At 50.9% G+C, this 18,691-nt stretch overlaps 1 protein-coding gene across 1 annotated transcript in view; it reads left to right on the top strand.

Moving 5' to 3' along the window:
• Positions 1 to 18,691, top strand: part of GDAP1L1 (ganglioside induced differentiation associated protein 1 like 1) — a 37,750-nt gene that overhangs the window by 14,732 nt on the left and 4,327 nt on the right. Inside the window, exons 1-5 of the mRNA XM_033840652.2 lie at positions 359 to 1,529; positions 6,968 to 7,160; positions 8,196 to 8,369; positions 11,156 to 11,253; positions 12,036 to 12,150. Coding sequence (XP_033696543.1) covers positions 1,350 to 1,529; positions 6,968 to 7,160; positions 8,196 to 8,369; positions 11,156 to 11,253; positions 12,036 to 12,150 — 760 coding nt within the window. The 5' untranslated portion in view covers positions 359 to 1,349. Of the gene's footprint in view, positions 1,530 to 6,967; positions 7,161 to 8,195; positions 8,370 to 11,155; positions 11,254 to 12,035; positions 12,151 to 18,691 lie in introns of the transcript that reaches the window.

Below are 18,691 nucleotides of genomic sequence, written 5' to 3' on the forward strand. Positions count from 1 at the left end.
TGTGGTGCACGGGCTTAGTCGCTCCGCGGCATGTGGGATCTTCCCAGACCAGGGCTCGAACCCGTGTCCCCTGCATTGGGAGGTGGATTCTTAACCACTGCGCCACTAGGGAAGCCCCAACTTGAATTCTTTTGAAAAGATACAAATAATGCGCTTCTATTGTAGGTATATTAATCTGCTCTGGCTGCCATAACAAAATACCGGAAATTGGGTGGCTTAAACAACAGAAATGTATTTTCTGGAAGCTGAAAGTCCAAGATCAAAGTTGCCAATGGAGGGCAAACTGAGAAGCTTATTTTCCTGGTGCATCTAGTTGCTCAATGATAAATAAAACATTATAGCAAGGTAAGCAAGGATATATTAAGGAATTTATGTAAAGTTCCCATGAATGTTTAGGATAAACTATGTGTCAGCAAAGGCATTATGGGGCTTCTCTAGTCATGCCTCAGTCTCCTGGGGTGAAAGTGTGACCTTGGACCAATGAATGACTTGACATCGCTGAGCCTCACCTCCCTCATCTGGAAAAAATGATTACTGTGCAGGTGAAATGAGGTGATGCATGTAGAGTGCTTGGGTTGATAAATGCTTGCTGTGCTGTTGTTCACATTATTGTCATGTTATGACCTTATGGCTAAAAACAGAGACTCTGGAGCCGGTCAGCCTGGATTCGAATCTCAGCTCCACCACTTTCTAGCTAGATGACCTTGGGCAAGGTCACTTAGTCTCTCCGTGCCTCAGTTTCCTCCTCTGTCAAGTGAGGCTAATAGGATTATTGTGAGGGTTAAATGAATTGATGGTGCCTGGACACACAGGAGTGCTATGTAAGTGTTTGTTCAATAAATCATAATGTGTTCCCTTCTGCCCTTAGAGGTCCTTCTGGAGAAAAGTTAGAAAATAACAGCTTCAAAGACAGACGAGCTATTTCCAGACACTGATTTATAAAGGAATGTATTTCTATAACACCAGTTGTCCTATTTGCCTTTTAGAAGATTTGAGAGGCAGAATGCGTTTATAATGGTGGAATCTTCGGCAGGTGGCTGGCCAGATTCGAGCTATCTGGGGGCACGGCCCACTTCCCTATGGCTCCTGGTGCCCTTCCACCGAGCCTGACCTTGGACTGGTGGCTTTTCTGGCACGGGCCAGGGGTGGGCCAAGGGGAGGAGGAGGAAAGGAGCTCCCGGGATCCCCCTCGCCCCTCCCCCACTCGCCCAGTGAGTAATGACATTCACGGGGATGGGAGGGAGGGAGCGAAGGAGAGGGGCAGGCTCGGCGAGGCCATGTGATGCTGGGCGAGAGAGAGCCGCCACCGCCGGAGCCTCCTTCTTTCTTCCCTCTGATTTCGGGCTGTCATGGCGACCCCCAATAACCTGACCCCCACCAACTGCAGCTGGTGGCCCATCTCGGCGCTGGAGAGCGATGCGGCCAAGCCGGTGGAGGCCCCCGAAGCACCCGAAGCGGCCAGCCACGCCCATTGGCCCAAGGAGAGCCTGGTTCTGTACCACTGGACCCAGTCCTTCAGCTCGCAGAAGGTAGAGCCCGGAGGGAGCAGGGGAACCCGACCCATGCACCAGGAGGCTTGGGGGAGGGGATCCGGGAGGGCTTAAGGGGTCTGAAGACCTGGTGAGAGACTGGAGGGTAGAATTGGGGGCTTCGGGGCCCGGAGGATGGGGGAAGCTGGGCTGCCCTCCCGGGAGGTGACTGGCCCTGTCTTGGGCCCCAGGAGCACCGTCCCTAATTCTAGGAACACCCGTTCTGCCTCTTTCCCTCCCAGAAAGACCCGGTCTGTTGAAGAGCTGAGAAGAGAGACAAAGGCAAGGGGAAGGGAATGGGCACTGCTGGGAAGGCGGCCTGTCGGAGGGGGCTGCTGCTGCGGAGGGGGGAGGGGCGCTTCCTGGGGTCCAGCCTCCGGCCCCAGTAGTCCCATCGCAGGCCCTCCCCCCCTCTCCCCCACCCCCGCGCTGCTGTCCCCATGCCACAGGCCTGCGGGTCAAAGCTCCTCTGCCCTTCTGCCCGGCTGGGGGCCTTCTGATTGGGGCTTGAAGGGTCTGACCCTAGCCCTCCCCCCACCCCACCCCCAATCTTGAGCTGAGAAGGAAGGAGTTAACCCAGCTCCTCAAACCAGCTCTGCAGGCCCGTAAGGTCTGTGCTTTTTGCTCTTAAAGGCACAGACGGCCACACGGTCCCATCTCAGACTCAGGGGAGCTAGAAGGCGGTTGGGAATGCAGCCTGGTGTTGAGTTATCGGGGTTCCCGCTTCCTGGGGGTGAGGTCCAAGCACTGAGCCTGCAAGACCGGGGGCCTCTAGGAGCGCAGTCTCACCCTGGGCTCTCCTCTCTGTGGGGTACGAATTCAGCACCATGGCCAGGTCCCAGCAGCCGGTCCTGCTGGAGCCTAAGGGTCACCCATTGCCTGACCCTTCGACTTCTCTTCTCCCTGAAAGATCCTTTTGTTCCATTCACTCACTTTCCAGATGGAGAAACAGATTCCTTATAGAGAAATGGCCTTGGAACCAGGCTCTTTGGTTTGATTCTTGGTCTAGGCTCAGTTCCATCATCTGGAAAATGGGATAATAATAACAATAACAGCAACTTCTTCTAATTGCAACCCCCTCTCAGGATTGCTGAGGGTTGTTGAACAGGCGGTACTGCTTAGTGTTCTACACTAAGCACTGGTCAAACTTGAGCATACATTACTGGTTCAAGCACAGAATACTGGGTCCCACCCCAGAGATTTTGATTCAGCAGATCTGGAGTAGGGCCCAAGATGCTGCATTCTAACAGGCTACCAGGTGAGGCTGATGAAGCTGGTCCACTGATCCCCCTTTGAGTAGTTCCTAGTTTAAAGTACAGACTATGAGGCCAGAAAGTCCCCAGCAGGAGAGCCATCTTCTCCAATAATTCACCATGGAGTTTTTGGTAGGTCACTTTGCTTCCCTAAAGTCTCAGTTTTAAAATCTGTAAAATGGAGCTAGTGGCAGTACCTTCTTCAGAAGGCTATTGTGATGGTGAAATGAGATGATGCACAAAAAGTGCTGATCGCAGTGCCTGGCATGGTGTCAAGGCTCTGTTAATAACGGGTGTTATGATATCACTAAAGTGCTAGGTAAAGGAGGGGTTGGAGTTAACCAAGGTCATGCTGGGACTCTTCTGTACATGCATGCTGAACACCTACTGCATGCCAGGCTCTATACAAGTTGCTGGGGGGTTTGGGAATGAATCAGACTGACCTCCAGATGCCAGGATGTCCTCCTCCCCAGAACCTCAGGAGCCAGGCCCCAGTGACCAGGAGGTAGGAGGGTGGCCCTTCCCCTCACCATTTCCTGAGGGAGCCTCCTGAATATTCCTTATTCAGCATGAGCTCAGGGCTAAGGTGGCCCCTTAGTCAGGGATGGGACCACCCACTGCAATCCCATTTGTGACCAAACCTCTGACCAAGGCAGCCTAGCATTCTCCTGCCTCTCCTGCCAGGGCCTTCCCCTTGCCCAGGGGCCTGTGGTAGGTTCTAGAGGCAGTGTAGCCTGATGGAAAACACATGGGCTCTGCAGTCAGATGGTCCTGGTTCCAGTCTCATCTTGAGTGCTTACTGGCTGTGTGACCTTGGACAAGTCACTTCACCTCCTCTGTGCCTCAACATCCTCATCTGGAAAAGGAGACGTTTACATCCAACCCTGTAGGATTCCTGGGGGACTGAAAGGACAGGGACACGTGTTAAGTGTCTGGCACACAGTATGGGCTTAGCAGGCGCATTTCCTTCTTTCGCATCAGTCCTAAAGGGCCTTTCCTGCATGCAGAGGGCCCTCCCAGACATGGCAGAAGGGAAGTAAATGATCTCTACCTGCCACCCTGGCCTTACTTTTCAAGCTCTTGGGCACTGGCGCCCCAGCCCTGTCCATGCTGCCCTTGACCATTTACCACCCCCTCTCCCACTCCCAGGAGGTCCACAGGCGAGAACTGCACATCTCACTACTCCTCTGCTCAGAAGCCTACAGTGGCTCACAAGTCCTTCCAGGAAAAAGCCGGAGTCCTCATAATGGCCTCAGGCCCTACTGCAGGATCTAACCTTGCCTGGGTCATGGACCCACTCATCATTCGGGGGAAGCCTATGGACTTTTCTCAGAATAGTACTGTTAATTGAATAACATCAAATACATAGGAGTATTAGATTAGAAGGAAAACCAATCATACTGAAGTAAAGCTATTGACATATTTTCAAAACAAATTTGTTACATAATAATATGTGTTTCTGCATTAACCCATAGTATCACATGACCTAGTGGCAGGACTAATAACTACTGTAATGTTGAAGTCGTGACGGATGTAATTGCAGCAACTGTGAAGTGATGAAAATACCTGATCCCTAGTGGTGACGATATTACAGGCACTGCTAACACCACCATGCTTTGTTGCCTACACTCATAATTGAAGAGAATGCTAAGTGTCAGCCTGACATGACTGAAAATAAACCTGTAATTTTCCCATCCTAGTTTGAGGACTCCCTGAATTTATTCATAGACCCCTGGGTCTAGGAGTCTCAATTAAATGTCCCTGTGCATGACCCTTTCTGACCTCCTCTCCTTTTGTCACCTCCATCCATCCTGCTCCAGCAGGATGGCCACCTCACCATTTTTCAAACCTGTCAGACACGCTCCCACCTCAGGGCCTTTGCACTGGCTGTCCCCTCTGCCTGGATCCCTGTGTGGACTACTCTCTCTTTGTTCTTTGCTCAAATGTCACCTTCTCAGAGAGGACTGCCCTGATGGGTCGCCCTACTTAAAATTGCCACTTGCCACCCTGATTCCCTGGCACCCCCAATTTCCCTTACCTTGCCTTCCCTTACTTTGCCTTCCCTTACCTTATTTTCTTTTTTCCGATGAGCTCACTATCTTTTGACACACCGTCTCATTTTAACTGCTTCTCATCTGTCTGCCTCCACCAGAATGTCAGCTCCCTGAGGGCAGGGATCTTTGTTTTGCTCACGGCTGAGTCTTGAGCACTTAGAACAAGACCTGGCACAGAGCAGGCACTCAATAAATAAGTGTTGAAAAGTGGCGCACTTGTAAGCCATAAGATGTTACATAAAAAAGGCATTTGATTCTGCAGGCCTAAAACTGGTGTAAGAAATAAAGCTTATTAATTTTTTTAAAGTATTTGTGATAAATAAACTACGACTCCGAGACTCTAAGTGTCTTTTACAAAGTCACACGGCAACTAAGTGGCTGGGCAGAGACGCCAGCCCAGCCCATCACAGTTTTCTCATAAACAAGGGCCCGGGTGAGGGGGGACAGTACCTCGCCATGACAATGAAGCCCCAGTGGGTGACTTTCAGGCACCCGCAGGGGGGATAGTTTGCCCAGAGTTGGCTGATGTCTGGTCACACTGAGTGGTGACCACCTAAGTCTGGCGCAGTTCCAGGAGGTAAAGAAGGCAGATGGCCTTGGTGGCCGTGCGCCCTCCCCCTGGGCCTGGCTTCCTCCCCCGCCCCCTCCCCTGCAGGATGGCACATGGCTCTGGCCTGCAGCTCAGCTAAAGGAGAAAGTCTCCTTGGCTGCTTGCTGGTGTGATCCTGAGGCAGCCCCAAGCAGGACTGTTGTTCCTCTAAAGACAGTCCCCTCCCCAGGCAGGAGCCCCACCGGGCACCCTCACTGGAGTTCAAGGGCAGTGCCCAGGGAGTGGTCCAAGATGGAAGGCCAAACGTCTGGACCCGCCAACGGCAAAGGCCTGATTTAGTTTCTGTTTCCGTCCGTTCAGAGATCCCAGTTTGACCCAGACGCTGGGTGGTTGGGCAGAACCTGCCAGGAGGATGCCAGGGCAGACAGGAAGGGAATGGGAACTGCCACCTAGGTATGTACAGGGGTCATCGATGCTTAACAGGAATAGACCTTGGCCTCTCTCTGGGGCGCCCTCTCTTTCTCCTGGGCTGGAGCTAGAAGTAGGGGGGAGCATGTAGGAGTGGAGCTTGCCATCCTTTTGCTGGGGGACCTTAGACAAGTCTAGCCTACTTTCTGAGCCTCAGTCCACAGGCAGGGGATAGTTGGGCTAGGTGATCATTAACCACCTGCCAGCTCAGAACTGTCAGGAGGCTCTCTGTTCGCATCTACCAGGTCATATGTTTGTCTGGGACCCCCTGGAGATTAGGGAAAGACTCAGGAGGGGCCAGGCCCAGGACTCCCTGGAAGGAGCCCCCAGGGCAGAGAACACTGGTCTGAGAGTCAGGAACCATTGCTTCTTTTAGATCTACTGCTAAATTGGCTGTGTGGCTCTGGGTCAGTTAGTCGCCCTCTCTGGACTTTCGTTTTCTCATCAGCAAAAACAGGAGATAGTCTCTGCTCTGCCCTCCTCTGGAAGGCTATTGTGAGCATCCAACCACCAGATGGGAAGGTGTCTGGGGACAATAAAGGGCTAGGCTGATGTTGGCAAATTATTTTTCACTTCACTTTGTTTCTCAAATAATTTGAGAAATTTTGCTACTGATCATGGTGATGATAAGAATTTCTGCAAATTTCATGGCCAGATTCACGTTTGGAGGCCAGGCTGAGAGTCCAATCCTGATAATGAGAATTATGAATAAGCACTAGCTATATACCAGACACTGTGTTGGTGCTACTATTAATACTTCAATTCTGCAAATAAAAAAACGATGAAGGCCAGAAAGTGTAACGAATCCGCCCAAACTCACACAGAAGAGCCAGAAATCCTATCCCAGGTACGTCCAGCAGTGACACCCAGCCCCGTAACCATCAGGCAGCTCTGCCCCTTGTCCCCAGGGCAGAGCTGTGTTCCTCCCACCACCAGACCCCGGGGATGTATCCCCCATCCCGTACCCCAGGGGCCCAGGAGTGGGCTGGAAGCAACACGGTCCCCTCCAGTGTGGGACCTCTGACCTCCCTCCCCGCACGCCCCGCCCCCCCCCTGGGCCGAGTGTCCCTGTGTGTCCGCCCGCCTTCCCCGCTCTGACCCTGGCGCCTGCAGGTGCGGCTGGTGATCGCCGAGAAGGGCCTGGCGTGTGAGGAGCGGGACGTGAGCCTGCCGCAGAGCGAGCACAAGGAGCCCTGGTTCATGCGGCTCAACCTGGGCGAGGAGGTGCCCGTCATCATCCACCGCGACAACATCATCAGCGACTACGACCAGATCATCGACTACGTGGAGCGCATGTTCACGGGAGGTACGGCGGCCGCGCGGGCCCTGACAGCGCCCCAGCACCTTGGGAAGCCTGGGCAAACCCCGCGGGCCCGGGCTCCCCCACAAGGAACCACGGGCTACAGGCAGGGCTCAGATGCCGCCCAGGAACCGCAGAGCATGGCCACAGGTCCCTGGGGACCCCACAGATCTGACCCCCCCGCTCCCCGGTACTGAGGGAAAGGGCGTGGCCCAGACACCCCCCTTGGAGCGGCTGGGGCTATAGCCTCCTTGCCAGGGGACTCTGGAGTCACAGGCTTGGCCACAGACACTCTGGAGCCCATCAGGCGTGAACGGGACCCAGATCCCCTTCTAAGTCCCCACAGACAGGATCCAGATCTCCCGGGGATGCCAGGGCTCGGCCAGGACCCAGCCCCCTGAAACGCTGTATGCATAGTCAGGGCCACAGGCTCTTCCGGAACCCCCACAGACATGGGCCCGGATACCCGAGAACTTTGCAGACATGAGCAGGGCCCGGCACCCCGGAACCCCACAGAACCCTATGTCCTCCGTCCCTACTTCCCTCCCTCTGGCCTCGCTCAAGTCCAGAAGCTCAGTGCCCATGGCAGAGGCTGCAGATGCAGCTGAGAGATCAGGGCCCGGACATGCACTGTTTTAAAAGAATATGAATTAGTTGCCAACATTTAAAAACCAAGGAGAGTTCAATTTCAAACATCCAGGTTTCCAGCTTCTCTCCAAGTCTGGCAACACTAGGCCTAGAGACCCACCTGGCAACAAGCCCGGGCAGGTGAGGAGTTGCCCCTCAGGGGACGGCTCGGCAGGGCTCCAGTGAGGAGAGGTAGGCGGGCAGGATCACTAGGGTCCCCTGTCAGCCTGGTGGGGACTTTCTCTCAAGAGTCAAGGAAAGGGGATGGGCCCCAAACTTCTGGACATGTCGCGGTTCCGGGATGCTGAGGTTGGGGAATGGGATGCCAGAGGCTGGCCTCTCTGAATCAGGGGGGCGGGAGGCCCGACACAGGGCCCTGCGTGCCGCCGCCCAGCCCCTGGCCATGCCCCGCAGAGCACGTGGTGGCGCTGATGCCCGAGGCGGGCAGCCCCCAGCACGCGCGGGTGCTGCAGTACCGCGAGCTGCTGGACGCGCTGCCCATGGACGCCTACACGCACGGCTGCATCCTGCACCCCGAACTCACCGCCGACTCCATGATCCCCAAGTACGCCACGGCCGAGATCCGCAGTGAGTCCCGGGGTCGGGGTCGGAGCGCAGAACCCTCAGGGTAACCCGGTCTTCGCCCACCTCCTCCCTCTTCCTCCCATTCCTGTATCTCTTACTCACTTTCTTCCCTTTATCTCTCCTCTTCTGCCTTCTCTCCTCTTCCCAATGGATATCCCTCTGCCTCTGCCTCTCTCTCCATCCCTGTGTCTGTCTCTGTCTCTCACTCTGGCGCGCTCTCTCTCTCTCTCTCTCTGGCTCTCTGTCTCTCTCTCACCCTGTTTCAAGCTGAATATGTCTTTCTCCCTCTCTGGCAGTCTCTCTCTCTCATTCCCTTCTCCTGCCCCCTCCTCTTGTCCTGCCATCCCATACAGAGGCCATAGGGCTATCTGTCCCCCTAGAGGCTTGCCTGTCCATGGGAGCTGGGACACCTCTCCACAGGCATCTCAGCCCCAGACACCTGGGGTTGGCAGCCCAGGGTACTGAGTGACATCAGGGCTGGCATCACCAAGGAAGATTGCCCAGATATTGCCAGGCCCCGGGCCTCTGAGTTCTGATTCAAGCATCCCCATATACTGTCCTAACTGCCAGCCTGATTGTGCCCACAGCCTACTTTATCCTTTCATTTTTTTCAGTACTCAGTAAATAAGTGTTGGATTAAATCAGATTATCCATCAACAACTGTTTATAGACTTTGGTCCAGGCTCTATGCAGACACCATGGGGTCCAATATACAGATGAAGCATGACGATTCCAAGTAGATAATAGGTGCCCGGTAAATGGTCACTTCCTCTCTCTCAAAGGAATGAGGCTCACGTCCAAGGGTGGGCCAGGTTGTGGCACTCGATTTTGTCTCTTTAGAGTGCCCTTGAACAGGACTCAGGACATATTTATATTGTCCTCTCCCCATTGAGTCAACAACATTTAACAACATTTATGAAGTCTCCTATGACCCAGGCCCTGGGCAGGGGGCTGGGGACAGAAGGGGACTGTCACAGCTTCTACCCTCCCAGGGTCACAGTTTCATGGAAGCAGAAAGACAAATGACGAGATAATTATAATGCAGGACTAAGTAAATTTGAACAACCTCTCAGGAGGGCAGTCTGGCCCTCTATATCGAATATTAAAAGGCCCACACTTTGGAGACTGTCCTGCAGTGACACTTGGATGTGTGCACCAAAGAAGTACGTACAAGGATATGCATTGCAGCATAAGGGGTAATAGCAAGAGGCTGGAAATAACCCAGTTGACCATGATTTGGGGACTGGGTAGATAAATTCTAGTACATACAAACAATGAAATACTGTGCAGCTGTTAAAAAAAATAACAGGCATGTGGAATGCTCTCTAAGATATATTAGTAAGTAGGGAGAAAGTGAAGGGCAAAAAAATGCATCTAGTGTACTATCATTAATATATGTAAAGGGGGATCGAATGGATACATAGGTGCTTGCAAACACAAGGAGTATTTCTGGAAGGACGCATGAGAAGATTGGGAGAGCAGAACTAAGGGACTGCAGATTGAGAGGAGAGAGATTTACTTTTCACTGTACGTTCCTTAATATTGTTTGAATTTTTAAACAAGCATGCATGTATAATCTATTCAAAACTAATTGATTTGGGGACTTCCCTGGCGGTCCAGTCGTTAAGACACCGTGCTTCCATTGCAGGGGGCATGGGTTTGATCCCTGGTCAGAGAACTTAGATTCCGCATGCCACGCAGTGTGGCAAAAAAACAAACAACCCACATTGATTAAAATTTTTCTAACCTAGTACCGATCAGTGTTATGATAAGGGGAACATAGAGGCAGTGGGGCCGGAGAAGATGCCCATCCCAGTCCAAGAGATGTCCAAGTGGGGCTGGGACCCAGGGGAGAGGGCAGGCCAGGTTTGGGCCCCACCACACACCTGGCCCACCATGTCCCATACTTACTGGCTAAGAGTTCCAGAGAAATCCTGCCCCAGTCATGGAACAGACCTCAGGATCTTATCCCACTTAATGCTTCCACCTCCTCTTGTAAAACCCACAGCTTACAGCTAGACTTTTAATGTCAGATTATAGGACACTTTGTCTCTCCCATTAAGTATAATTCTCAAGGTGCTGCCTTGAGTTCCATCATTGACCCACATTCCATCACCCAGGCCTTTTCAGCATCTTTAAAAGGCCAATTTCCCAGGAGAGGTGATCAATATGTCCCTGAATCTTCAGGGAAGTTGCCTCACCAGAAGTGGAAGTTTCAAGACACCAAGCTCTCTTATAGTTTTTTTAAAACAAGTTTTTCCCTGTGGATTACAGTGAGTGAGCTCTAGACTGAGAATCGGACAGATCCTGATTCAAAATCTGCTTGTCGTTTACTAGTGTGGAATTTACTAGCCTCTCTGAATCCGTTTCTTCACTACAGAAAGGGGTGAGGGAGACGTTCACTGAAGCATGAGCTTGTCCACATTTAGGGTGATATTCATTTCTGGCAAACTCCTACTCATCCCCTAGAGTCTCCTCCTCAGTGAGGTTTCTTGACACCTTGTGCCCCAGGCAGGTGGCCCTCTGGGTCCCACAGCATTCTGTTCACTCTTCATTAGAGATTGATCATGCTATGTTGTAGGTATCTCTTTTATGATCTAGGGCAGGATGGCATCTCATCCATCCCTATGTCCCAGCCTGTAATGACATAGTGTCTCCTAGTTATGCCTGTTGATATTGTTACTTCCTGGACTACTGTTTGAATGGGACCTATTCCAAGTTGTTGGGGGGAAGGGAAAGGAAGAGCACCAGGTATCAGAAGAACGGTACCTTTCCTATTCTCTCCCCAGGACATTTAGCCAATGCCACCATGGACTTCATGAAATTGGACCATGAAGAGGAGCCCCAGCTCTCTGATCCCTACCTTTCTAAACAGAAGAAGCTCATGGTGAGTGACCCCAGGCCTGCTCATTCCCCTTTCCCACCATCTTTTCCATGGAAAAGAAGAACTGGAAGAAGCTGGTTCTAAGTAGAGAGTCAGCTGATGACATGAAACGGGAAAACCACTGGTTTGCTTTCCCAATCCTGTCTCCTCTGTCATTTACTGGCCCTTTGACCTTGAGCAAGTCACTGTCGCCCTGGAGCCTCACTTTCCTAATGTCTTAGGTTGTGTCCCTAAGAGCAGAGCATTGGACAGAGGTTCTGGGGTAAGCGAGGTATTGAGGGAGCGCTCTAAGGAGAACCCAGTAAGGATGAGATAGGATGAAGAAGGGGCTAAGTTCACCTGATCCCACAGGGAGCTCTGGAAGATAAATGGTGCCACAAAGTCGATCCACCTTGAGACAAAGGGACAGACTTTTATACCCTTATATCAGCCAATCATTGACCTATTTATTTCCCAAGTATTTCCAGGAAACTCCTCGTTGGCTGAGAACAATTCTCTGGAGAAGGGGAAGCTGTGAGCCACTGTCAACCAACTCTCATGGCAGCTGGTGTATGAGAGTACCAGCCCCATGAAAGGGATCTGGCCAGGACAGTCAAGCTCACAGGACTATTGTGAACACCAGATGAGGATGCCTTGTAACAGTGGGGGTATCCTATACACTTAAGGGGATATAAGGAGACTGGGTTTGCAGAAGGGGATTTGGGCCAAGAGTCTTCCATCCCTGGTCATCCTTGCTCTATTGAGGCCAACTCAGCTCCTCTAGCACCTGTCTGTCCTGCCCCCAGGCCAAGATCCTGGAGCACGATGATGTGAGCTACCTGAAGAAGATCCTGGGGGAGCTGGCCATGGTGCTGGACCAGATCGAGGCTGAGCTGGAGAAGAGGAAGCTTGAGAACGAGGGTGGGTGCCAGTTCTGGGGTAGGTGAGTGCTGGAGCCCATCCAGCCCACTCTGTCCATGACAGTCCCAGCATCTTTCCCCCCAAAGATCTTAGAGGACCATCCAGGTGGTTAGGATCATGGGCCATGGAGTCAGAAAGACCTAAGTTTAAGTCCTAGCTTGGCCACTTGCTAGTTGAATGACCCTGGGCCAGGTGCTTCACCTCCCTAGACCTCAGTTCCCCATCCATAAAATGGATGGTCTTATAGTAATAAGACCGACCTCAGAGAGATGTTGAGACACTGCATGAAATAATATATGTAGAATACTTAGATCAGCGCTTAGAACACAGTATTTAATAAAGGCTATTGAAGATGATGATGGTAATGGTGGTGGCGATCGCTATCCACTACACCATCTCCCCTTGCCCCGACTGAAGGATGTACTATGGCTCCTTCATGCTGTAGGAGCCAGACATTTAGGCTCACCCGGACTCTCTGACCTTGACTCTTTCTGTTTTCAAGTGCCTCTCTTCTCTGGACGCTGAGCATGCCAGCTACATTTCCACCACCACACCTTAGCTCCTGCAGCTCTTCCAGCCTGGAGTACCCTCTCCTTACCACTCTGCTCCTTTTTGCATCTATACACCATCCTTGCCAGCACCCTTCTTCAAATTTCATTCGAGACCTTCCCATTTTGCTCTATTTTAGGTACCCTGTTAGTCTGGTCTCCTCAACAATGCAAATTTGTGGAACCCATTCAACATGCACTGCTACACTCATAGCTTCACACACACGCAGAGATGTCTGTGTATGTGGGAAGGCTGTGGAGCACAGTGTTCTAAAAGATGGGTTTAGAGTGAGACAGATATGAGTTAGGGTCCTAGCTTTGCTGCCTATACCGTGTGACTTGGGCAAGTTCCTTTCCTTATTGGAGCCTCAGTTTCAACATCTGTGAAACAGGATGGTAATAGTAGAATTTAAAACCTAAACTCCATCTTGTTGAACTCTTTAAAAAATGAAAAACACTCAGCACAGCGCCTGGAACATACCAGTTAATTACATATGACAGGTAAAGGCACGTGCATTCTCCAGGTGAGAAAACTAAGGCTCAGAGAGATAAAGTGACTCGCTCAAGGTCACACAGCTCTTAAATGGCATAGTTAGGGTAAGAACAGGTTCCCTCTCAATGGGTCCAATGTTCTTCCAGCATTTCACAGCTGAGGCCTCAAGCAAATGGCACACACAGATACCTAAGGTCCTAAACAGGAACAGTGTCATGCATGCTGAAGCCAGCCGCCATAAATCCTTTCTAGAAAAAGGCAGAGTACGGCTAAATGAGTAAAAACAATGCATACCTCAAGAAGGAACTTTCTCATTTCTATCAGAGAGGGTGCTGGAGAGGGGCCATTACAGAAGAGTGTTCAGGGGCCAATGGAAGTAGCTGGACCACATGTTGCCCATCATCCAGCAGGTTAAGCCAGGCTCTTCATATGATGGTGGTCACAGGGATACTGAGAGCAGCAAGAGAGCAAAGCCCCAAGGTGCAAATATGTTTTAAGCCTCTACTTGTGTCACATTTACGAAAGCCCCATTGGCTAAAGCAAGTGGCATGGCAGAGCCAGGATTAAAAGGGTAGAGGGTTGGACTCTGCCTCTTGATGGCAGAAGCAGCACAGCCTTTGCAAAGGGGCAAGCGTGCAGGAATGGGAGGAATTTGCAGCCATTTTTGCAATCTACTCAGGGGTGAGGTGTTCTGATTTTACAAAAGTACTCTGGTTGCTGTGAAAATGGATTTCAAGGGAGACAGAAGCCCAGATGAGATGGTGGTGGCTTGGACTGAGGTGGTGGCAGTGGAGATGGGGAGGCACGAAAGGCTTGAGAGGTATTTTGGAGATAACATGGGCAGGAACTTGCTGAAAGGTCGAGGGTATTGGAGGGAGTGGAGTAAGAGGGGATAAAGGAATCAAAGATGACTCATGAGGTTTTGGTCTGAGCTACTGAGTGGTACCATTTCCTGATATGGGCAAGGGGGACCCAAGAGTTCAGGTTTTTTTTAGATTCCGCACGTAAGTGTCACCCCCAAGAGGGGATGTCACATAAGCCATTAGGTATTCTAGTCTGACTTTCAAAGGAGAGGTCAGAATTTGGAGGTGGACATTTGCAAGTCTTCAGCATACACACGGTGATTAAAGCCGTAGAATTGGATGATGTCGCCTAGAGGGCAGTGGAGAGAGACAGAAAGAGGAATCAAGACCTGCTTATTCGTTATTTATTGCTTATAACAAACTGCTCCCAAACTCAGCGGCTTAAACAAACAAAAAAAAAAACAATTGTCGGGCTTCCCTGGTGGCGCAGTGGTTAAGAATCCACCTGCCAGTGCAGGGGACATGGGTTCGAGCCCTGCTCCGGGAAGATCCCACATGCTGCAGAGCAACTAAGCCTGTGAGCCATGACTACTGAGCCTGCGCTCTAGAGCCTGCGAGCCACAACTACTGAAGCCCGTGAGCCTGGAGCCCATGCTCCACAAAAAGAGAAGCCACCGCAATGAGAAGCCCGTGCACTGCAACGAAGAGTAGCCCCCACTCGCCGCAACTAGAGAAAGCCCGTGTGCAGCAAAAAAGACCCAACACAGCCAAAAATAAATAAATAAATAAATAAATAAAAACAGGCAGCAGGCTAGATTTGAGCTGAGGGCCATAGTTTTAAAAAAAAGGGGAAAAAAAGCATTTGTCATATCACACATTTTCTGTGAATCAGAAATTCTGGAGCAGCTCGGCTGAGTGTTTCTAATTCAGGGCTGCATGATGCAGGGATAGATGCATGATGCATCCATCCCTCCCCGCAACTCTTCCCCCGTCTCTAAGTCAAGCCGTTGGCTGGGGCTGCAACACCCTGAGCTGAAGGGTCCACGATGGCTCATTCACGTGGGTCTTCACTAGAGGTGTCAGTTCCCCACAGCTGTTGGCCGGAGACCTCAGCTTCTCACTACATGGGCATCTTATTAGGGCTGCTTGAGTTTCTTCACAACACGGCAGCCGGCTTTCCCCTGAGCAAGTGATCCCAGAGAGACAGAAGCAGTGGAAGCCACATGATCTTTTTCTGTCACTTCTGCCACATTCTATTCATCTGAAGCAAGGCATTAAATACGGCCCATATTCAAGGGGAGAAAAATTGGGCTCCACCAAAGAGATAAGTATCAAGTAATCTGTGAGCGTATTTTTTTCTTTTTTTTAAATTGAAGTATAGTTGATTTACAACTTTATATTTATTTATTTATGGCTGCGCTGCACGGCTTGCGGGATCTTATTTCCCCCACCAGAGGCTGAACCGGGCCCTGGGCAGTGAAAGTGTGGAGTCCTAACCACTGGACTGCCAGGCAATTCCCTACAACATTATATTAGTTTCGAGTGTACAGCGTAGTAATTCAGTATTTTTACAGATTGTACTCCATCAAAAGTCATTACAAGATAATGGCCATAATTCCCTGTGCTATACAGTGTGTCCTTGTTGCTCATCTGTGTTACACATAGTAGTTTGTATCTCTTAATCCCATACCCCTAATTTGCCCCTCCCCCCTCCTTCTCCCCTTTGGTAACCACTAGTTTATTTTCTCTCCCTCTCTCTCTCTCTCTCTCTTTTTTTTATGGAAAGGCATTTTATTTTAAATATAGCAGTGTATACATATCAATCTCAAACACCCAATCTATCCCTCCCCGCAACACTTCCCCCGTCTCTAAGTCTGTGAGTCTGTTTCTGTTTTGTAAATAAGTTCATTTGTATCATTTTTTTTTTAGATTCCGCATATAAGCGATATCATATGATATTTGTCTTTCTCTCTCTGACTCACTTCACTTAGTATGATAATCTCCAGGTCCATCCATGTTGCTGCAAATAGCATTATTTCATTCTTTTTAGTGGCTGAGTAATATTCACTAGTTTATTTTCTATATCTGTGACTCTGTTTCTGTTTTGCATATACATGTGTTTATATTATTTTTTAGATTCCACAGAGAAAGACAAGCACTGTTTCGTATTTTAAAACTACCACATCTGCCCTGAGGCTCCCCCTCATTGAGAGAAGGGTAAAGACAGACGAGCTGGCAAAGCTGATGAGACACAGTGGCCAGTGAGGCGTGAGGACTCTTGTGTCATAGAACCCAGAAAGGATTGTGTTTTAAGGAGGGAGAACAGTGTCAAATGCAGCTGAGAGGCTGAATAAACCAAGGATAGGAAAGCGTCCCTTGGGTTTTGCCCCATGGCTGTTGGTGGTGACCTTGCCAGGAGCAGTTTCACTGGAATGTCAGGGCAATGGCTGAAGAGTGAATGGGAGGTGAGGCGTGAAGATGGCTAGTGTAGACAACCCTTTTGAGAAGTTTCGCTGTAGAGGGAATAGAGAAATGGGGTGGTGCCTGAAGAAGGCTGTGGGGCAAAGGGAGGAATGTTTTCAAGATAGGAGATACAACTGCGTGTTTTCAAGATAGGAGATACAACTGCGTGTTCAGGCTGATAGAAATGCCTCAGTGGAAAGGAGAAATCAGTGATGCAGGACCAATGAGGATTGAGAGGGTGTGCTTCAGGCAGGGTCCCCAGGGGACACACAGGGCACCCTCAAATTGAGTAAATCAAAAAGGCCTTCATAAAGGGACTGTTTACAGATGTGTGGGCGGGACACAGGGAAACCACAAGGAAAAGTGCAGTACCTGGACCTCGGGTTGTGAGCGATGGGGGCAGTTTCAGGAACCAGAACAAAGAGGGCCACCTGACAGGAGCTGTGACTTTCTGGGTTCGATCCCTGGTCGGGGAACTAAGATCCTGCCTGCTGCCTGGTGTGGCCAAAAACAAACAAATAAGCAAACCAACACAGCCAGCCTGTGGCAGCCTGCAGAGAAAAAACTGAGGGAAGTAAGACTCTGACCTCACCCTCGCCCACCATCCTATCTCCCACCTCTGCTCCCCACTGGCCAAACACCCCTGGAGCCAGAGGGCACGGAGTCCCATCAGTGTATCCGTCAAGTTGGCCTCCTGGGGGCCGCAGAGCAGTGTGGGGAGGGGAGGAGAGTGGCTCTAGAAAGGGAAAGGGAGCATGTGCAGCGTTGGGTGGGTGCAGAGGACCACGGAGGGCCTGACCTTGAGCGAAGGTGGCTCACACCCTCCCTTGTGTCAGCAGGTGGTAAATGCAGGGGCCTGGCATTGTGGGTTTCATGGTGGGGGGTAAGGGCTTTCATGTCTGAAGGTTCCTGTTTTCTGAATGAAGCATGAGGTGACGTCATCAACAGAGAAAACCACCGGGTGTGAGGAGAGAAGATGAAAGATGTGCGTCTCTCTGCAGGGGGCGGTGAAGCGAGCATCCCCCAGAGCTGCTACAGGACTGCTACAGGACCTGGGCAGGGCTGCCGGCCCTCCCGGGCTTTGTGGTCAGGATTTAAAGTGTAACTGGTAAGGGTACCTGTCTCCAGCACACTCAGCTGGCAGACTTGGAGAAGGCACAAGACAGGGTTCATCCAGGGCTGCGACTTGGCAAAGGGAACCCACAGCTGCAGGAGCGGGGGAAACCGAAGACCTTCTGTTGACATGCCAGATAGATAGCTACCCGCGCCCGTGGACATTATGCAGTCATGGCTAGCAGTATTTGCCTACAAACAGAAACACAGGAATGGACATACTTAAATAGTGATGCACGCTTACACACTCATGAACATCTGTCTGCAGGCAACCACCAAGTGCATGTGGGCATACCCTTCACTTATGCATGTGGTAATCCCCCCACTGCATGGACACAGATGCCCATGTGTGCAGCTGTCTACATGCTAATACACAACCAGCTTCATGGATTTGAGCAGGCATTCACATGGGTAAACATACACACCATGCAGGATGCAAACACATAGGTCCACACACAGACCCAAATAAAAATGTACCCATTGAAAGAGGCCTACGTGTCAGTGGAGATACATACATATGTATGAGGAAGTACTCTCTCAGGTAGATGTCTTACATTTGACAGCAGCTTAGATTTGTTGAGAGACGGTGCCCTGTACTCCCTCTTGTTACCAAGGATAAACTGTTCTTGAACTAGCTAAACCTAGTCCCTTCCCTTGTGTACTTGATGCCATCCACGCTCATCCCTTCAAGGACACCACATCAGTGATTCTCTCCACTCTGTCCTGTAGCATCACCTCCTCTCGGCTCGATCATTCCCATCAACGTGCTGTTTTTTTCTTCCCAACTTACAAAGGCACTCTTTTTAAAAAATAATTAATTTATTTATCTTTTCATTTTTGGCTGTGTTGGGTCTTCATTGCTGCGCACGGGCTTTCTCTAGTTGTGGCAAGCAGGGGCTACTCTTCGTTGCGGTGCGCGGGCTTCTCATTGCGGTGGCTTCTCTTGTTGCAGAGCACGGGCTCTAGGCGCGCGGGCTCAGTAGTTGTGGCTCCTGGGCTCTAGAGTGCAGGCTCAGTAGTTGTGGTGCACGGGCTTAGCTGCTCCACAGCATGTGGGATCTTCCTGGACCAGGGCTTGAACTCGTGTCCCCTGCATTGGCAGGCAGATTCTTAACCACTGC

The sequence above is a fragment of the Tursiops truncatus genome, chromosome 15 (genome assembly GCF_011762595.2).
Source record: "Tursiops truncatus isolate mTurTru1 chromosome 15, mTurTru1.mat.Y, whole genome shotgun sequence".
Lineage (NCBI taxonomy): Eukaryota > Metazoa > Chordata > Mammalia > Artiodactyla > Delphinidae > Tursiops > Tursiops truncatus.